General features: G+C 38.2%; 4 protein-coding genes across 4 annotated transcripts; all 4 read right to left on the bottom strand.

The window, feature by feature from the left end:
- Positions 1-3,430: 3,430 nt before the first annotated feature.
- On the bottom strand, positions 3,431-4,862 carry LOC128699259 (cuticle protein 7-like). The gene is made up of 4 exons (XM_053791859.2): positions 4,812-4,862; positions 4,425-4,496; positions 3,801-3,938; positions 3,431-3,565 (listed from the first exon to the last, which is right to left on the bottom strand). The coding sequence occupies exons 1-4, from the start codon at positions 4,821-4,823 to the stop codon at positions 3,431-3,433; spliced, it is 357 nt and encodes a 118-aa protein (XP_053647834.1). The 5' UTR covers positions 4,824-4,862.
- Positions 4,863-7,946: 3,084 nt separating this feature from the next.
- Positions 7,947-9,192, bottom strand: LOC128699260 (cuticle protein 7). The gene is made up of 4 exons (XM_053791860.1): positions 9,163-9,192; positions 8,676-8,750; positions 8,338-8,475; positions 7,947-8,140 (listed from the first exon to the last, which is right to left on the bottom strand). The coding sequence occupies exons 1-4, from the start codon at positions 9,172-9,174 to the stop codon at positions 8,006-8,008; spliced, it is 360 nt and encodes a 119-aa protein (XP_053647835.1). The 5' UTR covers positions 9,175-9,192; the 3' UTR covers positions 7,947-8,005.
- Positions 9,193-12,865: 3,673 nt separating this feature from the next.
- On the bottom strand, positions 12,866-14,056 carry LOC128699261 (cuticle protein 7-like). The gene is made up of 4 exons (XM_053791861.2): positions 14,003-14,056; positions 13,624-13,695; positions 13,320-13,457; positions 12,866-13,059 (listed from the first exon to the last, which is right to left on the bottom strand). Exons 1-4 carry the CDS (start codon positions 14,012-14,014, stop codon positions 12,925-12,927), a joined length of 357 nt encoding a protein of 118 aa, XP_053647836.1. The 5' UTR covers positions 14,015-14,056; the 3' UTR covers positions 12,866-12,924.
- Positions 14,057-17,286: 3,230 nt separating this feature from the next.
- LOC138854479 (cuticle protein 7-like) lies at positions 17,287-19,667 on the bottom strand. Its single transcript, XM_070098050.1, has 4 exons — positions 19,594-19,667; positions 19,189-19,260; positions 18,853-18,990; positions 17,287-18,589 (listed from the first exon to the last, which is right to left on the bottom strand). The coding sequence occupies exons 1-4, from the start codon at positions 19,603-19,605 to the stop codon at positions 18,455-18,457; spliced, it is 357 nt and encodes a 118-aa protein (XP_069954151.1). The 5' UTR covers positions 19,606-19,667; the 3' UTR covers positions 17,287-18,454.
- Between the last annotated feature and the right edge of the window lie 1,805 nt (positions 19,668-21,472).

The raw sequence follows: 21,472 nt of genomic DNA, 5'->3' as shown, positions 1-21,472 counted from the left end.
ACCAAACATAATATAGTAGGTTTTGTCAGTGTTAAGCGTAAGTTTATTGGCTGTCATCCAAGTCGATATTTTGATCAGCTCCTCATTCACAGTGGTGTTGAGGGTGGCAAGATTAGGGTGAGAGATGACATAAGTCGTGTCGTCAGCAACGAGAATGGGTTTCAGGTGTTGGGATACGTTTGGAAGGTCATTGATGTATATGAGGAAGAGCAGGGGACCAAGGACACTTCCCTGCGGAACTCCAGTATCAAGTGGTCCGCCACAACCCCCTTCCTCTGTGGTTCCAACTTTTTAGATCCGTGTACTCACCTAATTGTGGTTGCAAGGGTCGAGATTCAGCTCCTGGTCCCGCCTCTTCACTTAACGTTACTAGGTCCTCTCTCCCTGCTCCATGAGCTTTATCATACCTCATCTTAAAACTATGTATAGTTCCTGCTTCCACTACCTCACTTGCTAGACTATTCCACTTCCTGACAACTCTATGACTGAAGCAATACTTTCTAACATCGCTTTGACTCGTTTAAGTCTTCATCTTCCAATTGTGACCCCTTATTTCTGTGTCCCCTCTCTGGAACATCCTGTCTGTCTACCTTATCTATTCCACGCAATATTTTGTATGTCGTTATCATGTCTCTCCTAACCCTTCTGTGTATATGGATATGTATGGAAAAAAAATATTAAGGAAAGTAACAGAATTGAATTACATTATTTTTTTTTTTTGAAGATTGAGACACTTATGCAACATATGGGAATCTTTATAAAGGAAATGTTTCGCCACACACTGGCTTCATCAGTCCAATACAAATCAGAAGGGTGTGAGGAGTTTGAGGTAATCAGTCCCTCAGCATACACACGTCTTCAGAGGCACAAGAGAGAAGAACGTTTATTTGTGTATTTCTTGTCATGAGACATTTTTTCCTGACGGGTCCTCGAAGAATTGTCGAGGATGTAGAGGTGGAGATACCGATAATGGTCTTATGGCTAGGTGGTGTCTGGATGCTGGAGAGTTCTTCAGCCAAGAAATTGTACCTACATTTTCTTGGCTCGAGCCTGATTACCTCCTGTCCTCTAGGTGCTGTATGACGCCAACGGGTTTAGTGCTTCCCCATTAAGGTATTGTTTTACTGGGATATTCACTTGAAAAAGTGATCCGCAGACACCTGTGAGCACAGGCAGTCCCATTAAGATGATAATAATTTGGAAATATTTATTTTTCAACATTTCTCTGCTGGTTACATAATTGTGAAGATGAGAAAAATTTATGCATATGATGGAATTTTTAAGAGGCATCAAATTGCTGGGCAGGCCTCAAAAAACTCGGCTGTTATACATTGCAATGCATGTATATAAAGAATTAAATGGCACAATACCGTGACTGGTTAAAGGTCCAAGTCTGACCGAAACATCGTCAAAAGTTTCTTTCTCCAATATGCGAGTTATGTGCATCTAGACAATTATTTTAATATTAACTGGTGTGTACGACATGGCGTGCCATTTAATTATCATATATCTTTGTCTTATCATTTTCTTGAAGTAATAAAATTAGTCAGTAATAACTTTGTATATCTAGTCTTTTATTTGATAATGCCATTTATTAATTATGCATTTTAGTAATTAAAGTGATGATGGTGCTTTCTGTAAAGGCTTGAAATTTTAAACAAAACAAAATAATGAGAAATATAGAATCTAGTCTTAGTTTTAATATAACGCAGCCTCGTTTTAAAAACATAAGAATGGAGGAACACTACATCTGACCCATAAAAGGTAAATCTATTATTTTTTTTACGTTATTCCGAACGTCTTTTTCTGGAGTTCCTTAAGTTAGAAGAATATATTTGTTTACATTTTAAAATAGGGCAGGTTTCATAGAAACGTATATTTAACCACGAATTAATAAAAGAAAAGGCCGCGACACGCCTGGCAGCGATATGTCTGGGCAAGTCCATGAAATGCTAAAATTTGCACGTGCGTCACTTGCAGTGTGACTCTGGGTTATACAGGATGACCCGCTCAGTGGTAGCAACAACAGTCGTACTGATGCTAGGTTCCACCCAACTCTAAAATATAACAGTGTGTCCTCCCACGTTTGTACATAACAGTTCACTTTTTTTTCCTTTTTATTTTTTTAGAGAGAATTGTATATACAGTTTATTTATGTAAATACCTTTTAGTATTACTTTTATTAGAGTTATTTAAACCTTTACCAGCGTATATGTTAATACTTTTTGTTTCTGACAAAGTGGAAGACAATATACAGTAATAATGAAGTTGAGGTTTTAAGTCGTAGAGAGTGAGAACAATGAGAGACAATGGTAGCACTGAGCAGTGTTACTTTTTATCAAGCAAGAACACTGTCACTTCCACTACCACGGTAGTGATGCAAACTTCTTGCCAATCTTACACCATGTAAACTCAAAACATCAATACCATTTCACATTTGAAAATAAATTGCAGTCTCGAGAGATGTGTTTATGGAATGGTTAATGTGCTCTGCTTCACAGTTCTTTGGAAAATACTTTTTTCCTCTCCTTTTCCTCCCACGCTCGCTTCCTTACATCTCTTCTACTCTCTCATGAGAGAGACTCGTTAGTAAGTAAGTAAGTTTATTCAGGTATACACAAATACAGTTACATAGAATTATCATACATAGCAGCAATATAAGTGATTAGGTTATATGCCTGGAATATTCCTCAGTGACTGTGGTTTGGTCAGGTCGGTATCTGAAAAGGCGCGTGAATTCCCCCCGTCTTCTAATAACAGGTTCATTTTCCACTCTAATCTACCTCGTCCATAATTACTATCGCATTTGCTTTGTCTGTTTCGTAAGGTGAAGTCTTTAATTCATGGTATAACTTAACAAATCTTTGATGACAATTGTGTAGCAGAGGCCTGAGCACAGCTCAGACCTCTGCAACATTTTAATGTGTTGACATAAAAGAGTGCTATTCTGTTAGTCATTATGATTTTTTTAAATATTGCAATACTGTAATATGTTGACATAAACGAGTGCTGTTCTGTTAGTTATTTTTTTTTAAATATTGCAATAAATTTTTGTATTGATGGTTGGTGTTCATAGTTACACCAAGGGAAAAAAGTGTGGAAAGATCTCACTCGACCTGGTGGTCAAAAATCATACGTGATTGGAGCGTTAGTACCACTCATGACTCCAGGCATTTTCCCCTTTTTTTCCATTTAACAAAGTGTACCTTTCACAGTTGCTACACTTTCTCTGGAAGCTCAGTGTACACAGCCCCTAAATTGTTTTTCATGTGTTGAAGAGGCGACTGCGGTGCTAGATATTTGCTCTGACGTTGGAAGTAATTACTGGATTACGTGAGATACGGCGGAAGGAAATTATGTAATTTTGATACGTACTGTTTATTCTACATTTACCGTACAAATGATAAAATCTGGTTCGATATCAGAGTCGTCAGTGGTAGCCTCCGTGTCCGTAGCCCTTGTTGAAGAAAGTGATGGCGGGTCCGTAGTGCTGAGGGTGATGAGCCTTACCGGCATAGCTAACCTTGGCAACGTAACCTCTGTAAGGGTCAGCTGTGTAGTCCACCTGCAGAGAAAATGTTGTTAGCACCTTATTGTAAAAATGCTATAGATAGCTGCCAAAAATTAAGAAAATGGAAGAGGCCTTTTTTTTCCCACTAACTTGTAAGATTTGTTAACTACTAGCAGCAATAACAGTGCATATAATAACCTTCAAGAAAAATATATGAACGATAAAGTAATGGGTTTTCTTCCAGTAAGCGAAGTTTAAAATTGTGAATGAACAAGATGGTGGAACATACCCTTTGTTTGCGACCGTCGGGAAGGTCGACGTAGTAGGATCCGTACACAGATTTACCGTCGGAATTCTCGTGTTGACCGAAGTTGGTGCCCTTGTAGCTGTCTTGTACACTATAGTCGAAGTTATATGGCAGCGGCTCCTGGTGGTAGAAAATATTATGATTTTACCGAGAATCTTCGTGGTGTATTTTTTTTTATTTTTTAACAATACAGGCTGACCTTGAGAGAGAGACATGCACTCAGACCTGGGAATACGCACTCATACACGCATGCTTGGGTATGAGCTTACAACCCTGTTGAACAGATGAACCAGAGGGAGACATGATGGCAACATACAAAGTACTCGAGGAGAATTGATTGGGCAGATAGGCACAAGCTGTTTGAGAGGCGGAAAACGTGTATTCTGGGATGCAACTGGAAGTTAAGGCGAAGATGAGTCGCAGAAATATCAGGAGTATTTCTTCAGTCTCTGGGTGGTCGTGAATTGGAATAACCTCAACGAAGTGGTGGAGGCAAATTGCAACTACAAATAGGTGAGTACGTACACACACACACACACACGCACACATACATACATACATACATGCATACATACATACACATCTGTGGAGAACACACTCACGTACCGACTTGTAGACTGGTGCATAGTCACCTGGGTCGGCCATAGCCACACCCACCACCACCAAGACGACACACACCTGGAAAATATAAACTTTACTTAGGCAGTGAGGTGATTATTTGTTAATATATTAGCCAAGAATGGTAATATTCATAGATCAGGCTCAGAAGCAATAGTGCTAAATTGGGTAGTGAATTTTGTGATTATCCTCCATTTTCTCTAGTTCCGCTGATGACTTCGAATGATAAATTTAATTAACAGTCCGATACTAAAAAAAAGGTATTAATAATAGTTGTATTCTACTTTTAATTGAAACAACTCGCATTTTTTATGTGAATAATTGACATGCATTCGCTGTAGTAGTAAATTGTTAGTTAACACTTGTGAAGCAGACCTTGTGGAGCATGTCTGAGGGATGTAAGTATGATACACAGGAGTTACTGGTAGACTGATTGTAATGGTGAGCTGCTCACTTTATATACCTGATGATGCTGACGTTCTCAGCTGACCTTGGACGACCCCTCCCAGATCTTCAAGGCCATATCCTCCCTTGTCTTACTCTCTCCCTCCTGCCCCCTCTCATCTCCACCCTCCACTCAGGAGCTCCACTCTCCACACAGTACAAACCTCTATACAAAAAAAACTATATAGTACTTTGGCACTTAATGCATTTATGAAGGCTACGTAAATAAAAATCAGTTCAACTAAAATGAATAGAAAGCTAAAGGTGGATACCAGTAACAGTTTCATTTTTTTCAAGAATCAATTCTTAGATATCTACTTTTCCTGATGTAAATGGCCTGCCAAAGGAAATTGAATCCTAATCGTCAGTGTTTGCGGTGATGTTGATCAACATCTGTGGAAGAGGACAAGGAGAGGCTTCAAGATTACATGGATTGGTTGCAAAAGTGGTTAGAAAAAGTGGTAATTTTAATTAAATCCCATTAAGTGCGCAGCTATGAGAACAAATGAGTGAACGAAAACACACGACACGCAATACAGCCTTGGAGGTGAGATACCGAGCATAACGTACGAACAGAGAAAGATTTGGGGTAGGTATCATATTTTATTCATCAGGTGTACATACCGACCTTATAACGTCAGCAGTGTTTAACTAAGAATCGCTTTCAAGACTCGAAAGAATAATTTTGGTTATTATACATAAGCGGCTCCTGCGTGGGGTTTTCATTTAATCATTTATGTATATATACCAGTGGTGACAACATTGTTTGTTATCAATAATTTAGATCCGAATGTACTTAAATCCTTAAATACAAAAATAAAGAAAATAACCGACCCTTTGGGGCTCTGGTGGCCTGGTGGTTAACGCTCTCGCTTCACACGGCGAGGGCCTGGGTTCGATTCCCAGCCAGAGTAGAAACATTGGACGTGTTTCTTTCCACCTGTTGTCTATGTTTCCCCATCAGTAAAATGGGTACCTGGGTGTTAGTCGACTGGTGTGGGTCGCATCCTGGGACACTGACCTAAGGAGGCCTGGTCACAGACCGGGCCGCGGGGGCGTTGACCCCCGGAACTCTCTCCAGATAAACTCCAGATAAACTAGTCGCTATCAAAGACTGTTAACGGCAGGCCAATTTTAAACAGGGAAACTCTTGACAATACTTTTTATCAGGTCCCTTGAAACAGGGACTGTTGTGAATTTCAACTGGTATGCACGCCCGTCCTTGGATTTTTATTTATTATGTATACTCCTCTCTAATGGGTTTGTTGACGAAGTAAAGTGACAAGGTCACTTAAAAAGCTAGTGTTGCTATTTAGTATTGTTTTGTTGAAACATCAGTTTCTGTTATACAAAATTTAATAAAAGGAACACATTATGACTGGAAAATGTTTAATAATAATGAATTAAGGTTTCGTATTGATGACTTGAAGAGTGAGAACAATGCGAGTGAGAATGGTATAGCTTGGCAATGTTACTTATATCAGTAAGTAACACTGTTTCTTATACAACCTTGATAATGATGCAAACTTCTTCAGTATTGCCTTACTCCAGGTAGACTCTCAACTTTAGTATAATTTCCTGTTTGAAAAAATCTGTCGTATTGACCAGTGTTTTTGCGGCTTTTCTTGATGTGCACTCTTAATACGTGTTTGTAAACAGCGTTGATTATTATCCTTCCTTGTCCTTTCATTTTGTTGCTTCTCTCGCTCCTCTCTCAGTTCACTTCACTTTTTTTTTTATTCTGATGACTCAAAAGAAAGTGGGTGTACAAAGGATATAGAATAGATCACTAGACTACTCAGTGACTGGGTTGGTTGTGGCCAGTTGGGTATTTTGCCTTTCCTCTTGTTGCTACTCTTCTTAAATTGAAAGATAAACTGTTCTGTGTTTTCGTACTGTTGGTGTGTGTATTTGTTCTTGCATTGTTACTTCAACCGCTGTAGTGTATTTGAAAATACTAAACTTTACTTCACAAATTAATCTTATTTTCTTTAATAGTACATTTCCACAAATTACTCTTAAAAATGCGTACATATCTACCACTGTATTAGAGTTCATGTATTGAAACTGAGTTGTGAGGACCTTCCTCGCATATACCAGAGCCTACAGCAGTGTTCAGCACCCAGGCGCTTACATTGTTGTAAGCTAATTCGTATATACAGTACTTTGTGGGTAAATATTGCTGTATTCTATATATATCATGTTAATGTGTCGACATACTATAACGTTAATTTAATTGTAATTTCTAACACGGTTGTAGTAAGTTAATATATTCGTTTTCAAGGTTCGTAAATAAAGCCAGTCGTGGTCGCAAATTCACCACCAGCCTTACTCATCAAAACCACATCAGATCTGTTAGGTAAGACGCATATGCAACAGTTAGACAACTTTATTCCGAAACGTTTCGCCTACACAGTAGGCTTCTTCAGTCGAATACAGAAAGTAGGCAGGAACAGTAGAGATGTGAAGACGATGTAATCAGTCCATCACCCTTGTAGTCGTAGAATTTGAGGTTGTCAGTCCCTCGGCCTGGAGAAGTTCAGTTCCATAGTCAGGAACTATCAGATAGTTCCTGATGTAATCAGTCCATCACCCTTGTAGTCGTAGAATTTCAGGTTGTCAGTCCCTCGGCCTGGAGAAGTTCAGTTCCATAGTCAGGAACTATCAGATAGTTCCTGACTATGGAACTGATTACATCGTCTTCACATCTCTACTGTTCCTGCCTACTTTCTGTATTCGACTGAAGAAGCCTACTGTGTAGGCGAAACGTTTCGGAATAAAGTTGTCTAACTGTTGCATATGCGTCTTACCTAACAACCTGTCGGTATTGTATACAATTTTGATGTTCACATCAGATCTGCCTAACCCCCCACATTGTCCTCGTTTTCCTCCTACAAAGTGCACCTCTAACAATAGACAGTTTTCTACAAGTTCTATTTAAGCGACTCCTGAAGTGTTTTTCACGAGTAGAAGAGGATGCAGTATACATCCTGGCTGTGACAATGACAGCGATCACTCTTGGATGACGTGAGGTGCAGCGGAGGGAAATCATACATTGTTTGATACTAATGATTTATTCCACATTTACCCTATAAAATATTTAATCTGGTTCGATATCAGAGTCGTCAGTGGTAGCCTCCGTGTCCGTAGCCCTTGTTGAAGAAGGTGATGGCGGGTCCGTAATGCTGAGGGTGATGAGCCTTACCGGCATAGCTGACCTTGGCAACGTAACCTCTGTAAGGGTCAGCTGTGTAGTCCACCTGCAGAGAGAAAACAACACTGTTATTACTTAACGCGAAAAAAAAATGTTAACTCAAGAAATAGAGGTCCTAGAAAGTGTCAGTGGGGATTTTTAAGAATACTCTAGACCTAACATACGAAACTTAAGCTATATGCAACATACGATTTTTAACAATATGATAAGTTTAAAATTGGGAATGAACAGAGTGGAGCATACCCTTTGTTTGCGACCGTCGGGGAGGTCGACGTAGTAGGATCCGTACACAGCTTTACCGTCGGAATTTTCGTGCTGACCGAAGTTGGTGCCCTTGTAGCTGTCTTGTACACTGTAGTCGAAGTTATAGGGCAGCGGCTCCTGGTGGTAGAAAACATTAGCCAAACTCGTTTATTTGATGGACCGTTAATTTTCGTGAGACATTTATTTGTAATGTTGGTAACAGTAATACAAGCTGACCTTCACAGCAACACGCACACATTGCCATTCACACACGTGATAGTAAACGGTTACAATGTCAGAAATTTCATTCACCGTGCTTGCAAAACACACTCACGTACCGACTTGTAGACTGGTCCATAGTCACCTGGCTCGCCCATAGCCACGCCCACCACCACCACCAGGACCAAACACACCTGCGAGGGTAAGAACAGCTTAGTCACAATGGGGATATTGCAGAACAAACCACATGGGGATTTAAAGCATGAACTAAGGATTTCCATCCCGTTGTGGCTTGTTCTTCATTGTTAAGATCGCCTTTGTGCGATGGTATTGCAATGGGGTTTTTGTATAGAGGTTACTCTATACACCTTTAGTCATGAAGTGTAATGTTTATATCTCAAGATCGGAAGAGATAGTGCTAAATTAGTGTGCTTTGTGACTATCTTTTGGTGTGTCTGGTATCGAATTATGAATTGGATTATCAGTTTGATATTAAAAAAAATATTAGCGATTATATTCTTCTCATAAGTAACTTGTAATTTGTGCGAATAGTTGACAAATATTCACAGTAACAGTCGATTATTAGTTAACACTTGTAAAACAGACCTTGTAGAACATGTCTGGGGGAGTTACTGGTCGACTGACTCTAGTGGCGAGCTGCTCACCTTATATACCTGATGATGCTGACGCTCTTGGGTGACCCCTGGACGACCCCTCTTAGCTCTTCAGGGCCGTTCTCCCCCTTCTCTTCCCTCCCATCTCCCTTCCCCTTCTCAGCCCCCTTATCCTTATCCACAATTAGTTCATTATGGTCGGTGTTCGTTTCGTTTTTGATCTAAGATTTTAATATTCTCAGGTATTGTTATTTTTACTTGAGGAAGTTAGATAAATAATTACAGAATTCAACTAAAAAAAGAAAACAAGTAAAAAGATATACCAGAGGAGAGGGTAATAGTAAGAAAAGAGGAATTGGAGTGGGTACGGGTGGTGAATAAAATCCTAAAAGAATTGGTTCTTTGAGTCTTTCTTTTCCTGATATACATAAATGATTTATCATAGTTCATCGAATCCTAATTGTCAGTGTTTGCGAATAATGTTCAGATGAGGAAGAGGGCAGGGAGAATATTCCAGTTTACTTGCATGTTTGTAGACGTAAAGAAAGTGGCTATTAGATATAAATCCCGATAAGTGCAAGGAAATGAGAACAAGACCTGACACGGAGCAGCTTTAATACGCACCTTCCTATCCAGACTGTGCCTCAAAGGCGGCTTGTTTGAAAATTAGAAAGACAGAATGTGATATCCGGAAGGCTAGTCCGGCGGATTAACCTGCTTGAAGATATCCTGAAAAACATGTTCTGATAGGAATTAATTAATTAGTAGACTTCCTCAAGGATCAGTACTTGGATCTACACTGTCCCTGATATACGTGAAGAACCTAACTGGAGAGGTAGATTAATTAATTTCATGGTTGCAGATGAAAAACTGACGAAAAGAAAATATGTAAATTAAATAGAGTATAAAAACAAGCGTAATGGTCCAGCAAATGACTTTTATATTTGGAAATTAATAAGTACAAAGTGATAAGGAAATGCGAATTATTACAAAGTTTTCATGTCACTCGTAAACAGTCATTTATATCCACCGTAGACCGTTAAGCAACTAAATAAAACATTGATTCAGTTAAAAAAATAGCTAAGCTCTAAAAATTATAATTGTGATAGAGCAGAATATATATTGTTACAGAGAAGAGCAATTAAGTTTTATCATCTTGGTAAACATAATTATGAGCCACTGCTGAAAACAGCTAAGAAAATACTTAAATGTTTTATAGTTGACAAATGTAAGAGTTCACTCTGCTGGTCTCGTTGTTAGGGAAAACTGCGTCTTATGATGAAGCTGAAATGGCGGGGATTTTAAGTTAATTTTTGCTTCTGTATTTACTGTAGAGAACCTGAATAATATTTCTGCACTGTCTGCGTTACTTGTCACTGAAGAAAACATTCTTCAAATTATTAACAATTAAGATTCGGACGTACAGCGTTAATAACAATTATAAATAAAGCTTCTAACCCCCTAACAAACAATCCAAGACTGTTAAAGTAGGCCAAGATGAAACAGTGAAACTTGTTTATTATACACTTGAATGTTGGGCTGTAACCCGTGAATGTTTTTTAATATCCCGATGGTGCCAGGTATGTATCTGTTTTTCATGCAAGAATATTCAAGGTCATTTAATTGAATCGGCCAGTGTTTTCACATCAGAGTTACATTCAATTGTCACTGCCATCATACACGGTGCGATCATTCCCACCTCATCTGTAACTTTTTTCGCACTCCAGAAGTAGTGATAACTTCACTTACGAGGTGTGCATCTGTTTAGCTTCTGTTCATTATATTGTGTTGTTTACCTGGACAGTATTGGTACAGCAAAACTTTTTAATAGTTGTAAATACAGTTTATTAAAAATATTTTTAAATTTTATTTCCACTCAAAAAATATTAGATTATCAGCTTATCTCTTAGAGCATTCAACAGTCACACTCTCATGATAGTGATGCAACCTCTCTCTCTCTCTCTCTCTCTCTCTCTCTCTCTCTCTCTCTCTCTCTCTCTCTCTCTCTCTCTCTCTCTCTGCCACACAGGGTTTGACAAGGTTAAGTTAAGGATCCCTAGCTTTATTGACAAGCTATTTACAAGTTAAGGATTCCTAACTTTATTGACAAGCTAAGAGCTGTTACCTACATCAGCTCACTTGAAAGCATTTTTATTGTTATGAAACATACAGGTAGGGAACAGGATGAAGTTGGAGCCATATGTGAGCCAGCATTTTCATTTGATCAACTGATTTTATCTCGTTGACATCATAATACTGTACGAATGTGTTCCAGACTCGAGTCATCCTGGGAATAAATGATTTCAGATGAAGTGATGTTCTGGAGAAGGGTACAGCCAGAGTGAAGTTGCTGCTTTCTGCCCGTCTTGTGGTATAAAAGCTTGCTTCTCGCTGTCCTCGAAGTGGAGCCAAGTGTGGTACTTTGACAATGTTGGCCTTGTACATTCTGTCTCTCTCTCTCTCTTACCTTACCCCAGGTAAACTCTTAAGTTTAGTATCATTTCATGTTTAAAAAATCCATAGTATTGAAGTGTTTCTATGACTTATTTACAGTACACTTAAACCATCTGGGTATATTATTTTTTAATCATCATCCATTGTTTTCTACTTTGCTTGTTCCCTCCCTCCATTACATGACTAAGAGGTCTGACTCCCCCAAGGTAGAGACCAAACAGAGTACATAAGTGTCTCTAGAATAGCTGATTAGATTGATTCCTCAGTGAATGACTGGGATGGGTGAGACCTGGTGGGTGTCTTGCGAACTAAAGACTTGACTGGTATTTGCGCTGTCTTTCTTCTTGTTGCTACTCTTCTTCGTAGCCTCGGCGATAACATGATTTACGCTATTAATGTGTGTGTCAGTTTGTTTTAAATATTGTTTCACCAGCTGTAGAGTGTGACTTTATGTAGCAAATTAATTAAGCTTTCGTTAAGAATAAAACTTAACAAATTTCGCTGAAATGCGAATACTGAGTGTATTAAAAAGATGGACCCAGTTTCAATATATACTGCTTTGAAATTGGGTCCATCCATTTTGAAAGTATATCTCCCAGTGCAGTTATGATAGATTTCATATAATAAACTTTACATTGTAAGGCCCTTTCCCACCTGCGACTATGTTCACTTCCGAGGCCAGGCTAGTTCCTGTTCCGCAGGGCTGTGGTGCACACGTTGGACTGTGTGAGGCTAGCACCAACAGTCTGGGCGATCAGAAGATAGGAGGGAAGGGATGACGCACTAAACCGTTTCCAGGTAAATTCTAGGTAGGTTCTTATGTCGTAGGCTAACGTAGATATAATGTAGCGAATGTTAATTTGTAATTGAATATTGATTTTTTCTCATTTTAACATCAAAATATGCGAAAAATAATAGAGCATTACTCTACTACTAACTTAATGTATATCCCACACGATTTTAATAAGTTAATGTATCGGTGTTGACGGTTCATAAATAAAGCCTGTCGTAGTGACAAAGGCGACTACTTGGTGGTCAAGGTCACACATGATCTGATACTCGAGAATATTCCACGCCAGCACCCATTCCCCTCTTTCTGTTTTTCCCTTTTACGAAATGTACGTCTCACAGTGGAGACAACTTTTCTACAAGTTCTATTTAAGCGACGCCTGAAGTGTTTTTCACGAGCAGAAGAGGATGACCTGAGGGGCAGCTGAGGGAAATTATACATTGTTTGATACTTATGATTTATTTCACATTTACCCTATAAAATATTTGACCTGGTTCGATATCATAGTTCTCAATGGTAACCTCCGTGTCCGTAGCCCTTGTTGAAGAAGGTGATGGCGGGTCCGTAGTGCTGAGGGTGATGAGCCTTGCCAGCGTAGCTGACCTTGGCAACGTAACCTCTGTAAGGGTCAGCTGTGTAGTCCACCTAGAAAGGCAGAATATTGTTAGCACCTTATTGTAAAAAATACTATAGTTAACGGCCAGAAATTAAAAAAAATGGAAGTAGGGTATTTTTTCCTCACTATTAAGATTTGTTGACTTCTAACAGCAACAACAGAGCATATAATAACCTTCAAGAACAATATATGTACGATAAAGTAGCAATACAATTTAATATTCCTGTAAATATGATATTTTTTCCAATAGGTGAAGTTTAAAATTGTGATGGTAGATGGTAGAAAATACCCTTTGTTTGCGACCGTCGGGAAGGTCGACGTAGTAGGATCCGTATACAGATTTACCGTCGGAATTCTCGTGTTGACCGAAGTTGGTGCCCTTGTAGCTGTCTTGTACACTGTAGTCGAAGTTATAGGGCAGCGGCTCCTGGTGGTAGAAAATATTATGTAGACACTTTTGTAGATGTACTGCGAATTTTCAGAACGTGTTTTTTTTTTCAATCTTAGTACAATTACGACACTACATTCATACACATTAAAGTAAACGCTCACAGTGTCAGAAATTTCCTACACAGTTCTCTCAGAACACGTACCGACTTGTAGACAGGTCCGTAGTCACCTGGGTCAGCCATAGCCACACCCACCACAACCAAGACCAAACACACCTGGGAAAATAGTCCTCATCAGCAACAGTGTTTGGGATTCTATAAAATAGTGAGTTACTCAAGAATACTTCATCCGTCTATTTATCAAGATCAGAAAAGACAGTACTACGCTGGGTAGCGAATTTTGTGATTATCGTTAGTTAGATCTGTTTTCATTAATTAAATTGAATGATGAATTGAATTATCAGTCCGATATTGAAAAAAAGTTTGATTATATTCTGCTTAGAATTAAAGAAACTCCTAATTATGTGAATAGTTGACATATATTCAGTGTGGTAGTCAAATTATTAACACTTGTGAAGCAGACCTTGTAGAGCATGTCTGAGGGAGCGTGTAAGGATGATACACAAGAGTTACTGGTCGACTGACTGTAGTGGTGAGTTGCTCACCTTATATACCTGATGATGCTGACGTTCTCAGGTGACCCTGGACGACCCCTCCCAGATCATCAAGGCCATCATCTCTCCCCCCCTCCCCCCTCCACCACCCCTCCCCCCCTCCCCCATCATACTTTCGCCCACCATCCCTCCTATTAACCCCCTCCCAATCTCACCCACCCAACAAAAAGCATACTCCCTGTCATTAAACAAAGCAAAAATTGTTTTAGTACGTAATTGAAACTACGTGTTTTCCGTTGCATTCCATTTACCCAAGATTTTTATATTAGATATTGCTGGTGTATCCACGAGAGGTGAATACATAGTGTGAATAAAAGGACACATTTCCTGTTCCTAGGTAACAGAAGGCCTGGGGTAATATTATTAAAGGAAATAACGGATTGTGGACGAATGGAGTCGTCCAAGAATCAGTTCTTCGACTCGTACCGTTTCCGAACTACATGAAAAATGGACCAGAGAAATTTATATCCTACTTTACTGTTTGCTAATAATTTTATACCACTGCAGAAGAGGGAAAGTAGAGGCTCCAAGATTACATTCGTAGAATGTTATGTCAACAATATTGACAATAGAGCAATGAAAGAGGAGACCTGAAACGGAACAAAGCCTTGGAAGTGAGATACATCAGGTAACATGCAAGGAGAAATATCCTGAGTAAGCATTGTACTTTGTCTTATGAGACTGTAAATATCAGCCTTATAACATCTGCTGCGCCATAAGCTAAACTAGTCAAGCTGAAAAGTGCTTTCAAGAATCCAACAAAAGAATTATTTAAGCCTACCTTAGTCCACATCTCATCTGTAGAATCCATAGATGATCCCAAGTTTCACAACAGTACTGGTACCAGAACTAAGAGGGGTCGACAATGAAGACAGAGACAGACAGTATATGAGATACAAGGAGTCGCGGAGGGATGGCAGCTAAAGACGCATTTGTGCCACAGGGATTTAAGAAATAGTTTCAGTCCCTAAGTGGTAAATGAAAATGACTAGATGAAGTGTTGAGAAGTAAATACAATGGTAAATAAAAGCAAAAAATGTAGCATAATATTATCCTAAATTAACGAAGTTTCGCCCACGCCGTGGGCTTCATCATATTGAATATGATAATGATTATACAGTACTGACAAGTCTTCCAGGGTAGACCGATTACATCTTTACATCTCTACTGCCTCTTCTGCTTCCTTTGTATACGAGTGAAGAAGCCTATTGTGTAGGCGAAACGTTTCGGAATAAAGATACCTAACTGTTGCAGTTATGTCTTAAATTTATCATGTTGCAAACTTGTTTGACTCGATACAGCCCACTCTGTGGTCAAAATATGGTCAATAAAAGATCGCATGTTACTGCATATATGTCTCTTTTATCGTTTCGGTATTTTATATCATTGTCTCCACGGAAACGAACACAATTCATATATTCAAGAGTGCGTAAGCTGAGGTCCTGGAGGCCTGAAGTCAGTAGTGCTGGTCGTTAGTAGTTAAGAAAGTTTAAAAAAATTGACTAAATCCCTGCAAAGAACGATGTAGATGTACATTAATATGATCATGGGGAGAGCTAAACCCGTAGGGATTATACAGTCCCTGTGGGGAGGGGAAATTGGGAGGTATTCAGGCTCAGTTCAGGAAACTGGAACACAGATCAAATTCTCTAGATCAAGAACCCCTCACCAGCGTCAAGGAACCTCCCTTGAGGGTATATAGATGTACACACTAGTTTTATTATTGGCGGGGAAACTTATGTAAAATTGAGGGTGGCATTACTGCATCTTCCTTACTCTTACGTCATTAACACGGCGCCTCACAGGCAGCTTGTTGGAAAAGTGGATAAGCAGAGTATGATATCCGCAAGGTTACTCCAGTGAATAAAGGAGTACTGTACCTGCAAGCAGATGAACACAGTGAAAGACAGTGTAATGATAAGTAACAGTTCTTCAAGGATTAATGCTTGAACCCATACTGTTCTGGATATACGTGAACGACTTAACTAAAGCGATAGGCTTCTTTAGTATCGATGTTTGCAGAGGAGAAACTATGTGGAAAATAAGAATTAAATTGATTGTAACAGCTGCAAGATCCAACAAGTGGCTACTCGAGTTGTCTCAATAAATTCAAAAAATGGAATATTCAAACAGCCTGAGGCTCTGGGTCCCCATATTTGCACCTGGAGGAGGACCCCGTCTATAATTCCTTACAAGTGAGGAATCACGTGACCTCATTGTCTACCTAACCTCATCTCAAAAAGTTCATTTTTTCAGGTCACTGTTTGACATACCTCACTTAGAGCCTCTAGATACTTTGGTAGAAGTTATCAATGTCCTAGTGTTTGCTCAGTTTGTTGGTATCATTTACCAAGGTTTATGGCAAGTTTTTTGTGCCCCTATTAAAAATAAGACCAAATGTATTTTACGATAAATAGTGTCAGTCAGATAAAAAGTTAATTAACATAAAAGAGGCTCAAGTCTCTTAGATTAAAAAATTTAACGAGTTTAACAGAGCATATTTTGTTCCGGAGAATTTGCGATGCAGAGACGTTGCCTTCCTGGTAAACATGATTGTATTATTGCCCAAGACTGCAAAGAAGAGCTCTCTTCGTACGGATTTTTTGTTGATCTGATTGTTGAAGAAAACTGCGTCTTATGATGAAGATGAAATGTCTCCTAGATTTTATTCTGCAATTTAAATTTTGCTTTTATGTTTAGAAAATTTGACTCGTATCCCAGTACCAAGAGCATTACTTGTCAGGGATGAAAACATTTGTTTTTTAAATGAACGTTTGTGATCCGGATGTAAATACAACATTAAACACGAAGATAAATAAAGGACTTGGCTCTTAGGAACATGTTTCATCCACGATCATTACAGGTAGGCCAGGATGAAATAGGAAAGAACCTTTGACTATACTTTTTTGACAGACGCTTGAAAGAAATGCACTTAGACATAACTGGTGTGCACAATCTGTAATTTTTATTAATTATGTAATTATGTCTTATGAGTCTGGTAAGTATAGTAATCAGTTCGCTAATATAGTTATACAGTTGTTTATTTAAGTTTCATCTCATTGTGTAGATTAGCCAGAGAGTATTTTATTTTTGTAGTAAAACTTTAGTTTTTAGGTTATAAAACTTCTGAAATTTGTAACTACAGTTTATTAATGTTAATAACTTTTAGCATTATTTTCTTTCTGAAAATTTAGGCCTCTATTACTTTATCTGAGTGATGTAATAAAAATAGAAACACATGGTGACTAGGAAATGATCTGAGTTGTTGAAGATATGAAGTTGGAGAACAATATGGGATAGTGGTGGCAATGATCACTCTCACTTTTTAATCCAGCAACAGTATTATTATTTACACTAATGTGACATTGATGCAAACTTCCTTGTCACCTTACATTGGAAACTCGGTTTCATTATCAAATCACTCTTGAAAAAATAATCCAAAGAGTCGACAGGTGTTTCTAAGGCTTTATTGATTTGTAACTCTTATCGGATCTTTGGTTAATAGTATTTTTTTAATCATCTTTACTAGAGGGTCTAGAATAGTTAATAAGAATATTCCTCAGTGTCCTGCTAGGTTGGATGAGGTTCGGCGGGTATCTCCTGCAGAGCTGGTGTATGTCATAGTTCGTGTCTTTATTATTGTGTCAGGAGCTAGAGTGTATGCGGCAATACTAGACTTTGTAGCATATTAACTTGATTTTGTTAAATTACAATTACAGAACTTTCATAAAAAATCCGTACATAAGTTTTATTGTAGTGTTAAATTTCATGTAATAAATTTTAGCTTATATTAAGACATCTGGCATGCACAACTAGGCCTACGGCAGTACTTATTAATTAGGTGGAAATTTCTTTATAAGTTAACGTAGATTAACTTAAGCAACAGGTCACCCTCCAGATAAATATTGCCGTATTCTGGTTGTACCATTGAAGGACTTGCTGAGGTGAAAAATACTTTGATATGCTTGTGACTCTTCTCGTTTGCTGTACGATAATGTTTCCTCCGCGTTTACTGATCATAGTTAAAGCCAGTTATCATTGTGAAGACAACACTGGACCTGATCGTAAAAATCACAATTGATCTGATCGTCAGGACCGTCAGCCACTGTGTCCCTATTTCCTCTTGCAAAGAATACCGCTCATAATTGCGAGATTTTCTCCCAAAGGGCGTTTTGGGAGAGACCTGAAATATTTTTCATGAGTTGAGGATACAGCTGTGCCGTATGTTAGCTTTGACAGCGACGGTAATTGGTGTTGGATTAAACTAGTTGCGGCTGAGAAAGATTGTATAATATTTGATACTCATGATTTATTCAACATTAGCTTTACAAAATACAAAATCTGGTTCGATATTATAATCCTCAGTGGTATCCTCCGTGTCCGTAGCCTTTGTTGAAAAAGGTGATGGCGGGGCCGTATTGCTGAGGGTGATGAGCCTTACCAGCGTAGCTAACCTTGGCCACGTAACCTCTGTGAGGGTCAGCTGTGTAGTCCACCTGCAGAAGAAGACTATTGTTAACACTTTCGCAAAATAGATGATGAATCTAGTGTTAACTCGATCGATAACGGCCTAGAAGTATGAACAAAATATAAGCATTACTTATTTATATTGCATGAAGTTGCTAAAACGACAAAACTCTATGGAAGGGTGTTAAAGAAGTCTGCATGTACAGTAAGAAATGCAAAAGATAATTTTTTTTCTAAAGAATTATTTCCAACAGGGGGTTTGGAAATACGAACACGAGGAGGTAGAACATACCACTTGTTTGCGACCGTCGGGGAGGTTGACAAAGTAAGAACCATACACAGCTTTACCGTCGGAGTTCTCATGCTGGCCGAAGTTGGTGCCCTTGTAGCCGTCTTGCACACTATAGTCGTAGTTGTAGGGCAGAGGCTCCTGATGGCAGAAAACAATCCAAACATATATTTGCTGTAAAGCGATTTTCCAATGACCACTTTTTTTTTTCAATTTAAGTAACAGTAATGCAAAATGACCTCTAAGTAACACACACACACTGTTCCTCACACATGTGGAAGTAAATGCACACGGTGTCTGAAATTACATTAACCGTGCATGTAGAGTACACTTACGTACCGATTTGTAGACTGGTCCGTAATCACCTGGGTTGGCCATAGCCACTCCAGCCACCAACAGCACCAAGCACACCTGGGGAAGATGAATCGTCTTGCCTAGAGACAGTGGTTGGAATTCTCTTTAGTTGCGGATCTCTCAGCTAAGAACACTTCAATGATGAATTATGTATATATATCAAAATTGGAAGAAACAAATGCTAAATTGGGTTTGAGTTTTGTGATCGATCTTATGTCTTGGGTTTTGTTAATGACTTCGAATTGTAGAAATTCGATTGACATTAAGATATTGGAGAAATTGCAATAATGTAATGTTTATTTTTAAATAAACATAATTTGTTTTCAATGCGAATGATTGTCATACGGTAATTGTAGGATTCAACTTTAAGCTAACACTTGTGAAGCAGACCTTGTGGAGCATGTCTGAGGGATGTAAGGATGATACACAGGAGTTACTGGTAGACTGACTGTAGTGGTGAGTTGCTCACCTTATATACCTGATGATGCTGACGCGCTCATTTGACCCTGGACGACTGCTCTCGAACTCTTCAAGGCGAACCCCCACTCCTCTCCTCTCCTCCTTGAGAAACCTCCTTTCCCCCAGCTGGCTTTTTCCTCAGACTCTCCTCACACCACATTATAAAAGAAATGCCTTATTACTGACTGCTCCGAAATTTTTCGTTTTTCGATGTATGATTGGAGTATTCAGTGGTTGCAGAGGCATAGCTCCAAACCTTCTGAAATTTTATGTGATCCCTGTCCTCTTGGGCCCATCCTAGATATTCTTTGAACTGTGTATGTTCTTTGCCACTACCATATCTATATGTAGTTCATGCACCCAACACACAAAGACTGAAAGACGCATTTTCCAACTTCTCTGTGGCTTATATGCCTTTTTAGGAGTCATCAGTGTCTCCTGGCTCCATCTCGTATCTCAAATACTCTGTCCCAGTTCAATCTATTTAATTCCCTTTCTATTGTATCATTATCATGACCTCACTAGTCATCATTTTTAGTGGTTAACTTTTTTCCTCATCCATCCCTCAAAATTCCTATAACAATCTCATAGCGAAACCTTTATATTTTCTCTAGTTTCTTTATATGCTTATTTAGATGCAGACGCTGGGTACTTCAGAAGTGGCCTAACGTAAATTGTGTTCATTATCCTTAGTGAATTTAGATTCATGTTCCTGAAAGTGATTCTTAGGTTAACTCAGTTTTGGCATATGCCGTTAAAGTTATGCGGCTAATATGTACTTCTGATATGTTTGGTGCGATCCTCACAACCATAACTTCCTCGGACATTTACGGCCCTCCCTTCAAGTTTTACTCCGGGTCACGTCTTTTAGGTCACTCTCTTATTCTCAATACTTTGCACTGGTCATGATTTTATTCGAGTAGTCACTTTCCTGACCACGTTTGCAGTAATTTCAAGTTTTTTTTTTTTTTTGAGCCATTCCATTTCTACTACTATTGTTGTCTTCTTTATTAATTTCACAGTGCAAACTCCATGTTATTCAGTTTCCTCCAGCAAGTCGTTTCCCATTCGATATCTTATATCCAGCTGTGGGTCATTATATGACTAACACCTGCCTCAGGAAACACCTGTCCTGTTTCCTCACAAACCTTACTTACCTACCTTATCTCATACTAATTGTCTTTTACCTGAATATTTTATTTCTAGATGCTCAGTATGCTAGTTTGAGGAAACTGTTTTAGACTTCAGTGTTTGTCTATTTCTTTTCTTGTTTATTGGTATCATATCTGCTCTTTTACAGTTGTTTGGTATTTATCTTTATTTTTATCGACTTCTTGCATATCCATCCTAATGGGCCGCAAATATTCTCTGCTCATTCTCCTAACACCCAGGGTAATTATATATATATATATATATATATATATATATATACGTATATATATATATATATATATATATATATATATATATATATACGTATATATATATATATATATATATATACGTATATATATATATATATATATACGTATATATATATATATATATATATATATATATACGTATATATATATATATATATATATACGTATATATATATATATATATATATATATACGTATATATATATATATATATATATATATACGTATATATATATATATACGTATATATATATATATATATATATATATATATATATGTCGTGCCGAATATGTAAAACTGGTCAATTAGCAAGAACTCATTTAAAATTAAGTCCTTTCCAAAATTTTCTTTTATACGTTTAAAGATATATTTTTTTCATTAATGT

Source organism: Cherax quadricarinatus, chromosome 61 (assembly GCF_038502225.1).
Source record: "Cherax quadricarinatus isolate ZL_2023a chromosome 61, ASM3850222v1, whole genome shotgun sequence".
In the NCBI taxonomy this organism is placed as follows: domain Eukaryota; kingdom Metazoa; phylum Arthropoda; class Malacostraca; order Decapoda; family Parastacidae; genus Cherax; species Cherax quadricarinatus.
This window is presented reverse-complemented; position numbering and strand designations above follow the sequence as displayed.

Excerpts from the sequence above, each read along its gene's own strand:
- LOC138854479 (XM_070098050.1), bottom strand. Across the intron at positions 18,991-19,188 it reads ACGGACCAGTCTACAAATCG|GAGCCTCTGCCCTACAACTA; the intron begins GTACGTAAGTGT and ends TTCTGCCATCAG. Across the intron at positions 18,590-18,852 it reads CCGACGGTCGCAAACAAGTG|GTGGACTACACAGCTGACCC; the intron begins GTATGTTCTACC and ends CTTCTTCTGCAG.
- LOC128699260 (XM_053791860.1), bottom strand. Across the intron at positions 8,476-8,675 it reads ATGGACCAGTCTACAAGTCG|GAGCCGCTGCCCTATAACTT; the intron begins GTACGTGAGTGT and ends TTCTACCACCAG. Across the intron at positions 8,141-8,337 it reads CCGACGGTCGCAAACAAAGG|GTGGACTACACAGCTGACCC; the intron begins GTATGCTCCACT and ends TTCTCTCTGCAG.
- LOC128699259 (XM_053791859.2), bottom strand. Across the intron at positions 3,939-4,424 it reads ATGCACCAGTCTACAAGTCG|GAGCCGCTGCCATATAACTT; the intron begins GTACGTGAGTGT and ends TTCTACCACCAG. Across the intron at positions 3,566-3,800 it reads CCGACGGTCGCAAACAAAGG|GTGGACTACACAGCTGACCC; the intron begins GTATGTTCCACC and ends TTTTCTCTGCAG.
- LOC128699261 (XM_053791861.2), bottom strand. Across the intron at positions 13,458-13,623 it reads ACGGACCTGTCTACAAGTCG|GAGCCGCTGCCCTATAACTT; the intron begins GTACGTGTTCTG and ends TTCTACCACCAG. Across the intron at positions 13,060-13,319 it reads CCGACGGTCGCAAACAAAGG|GTGGACTACACAGCTGACCC; the intron begins GTATTTTCTACC and ends CTGCCTTTCTAG.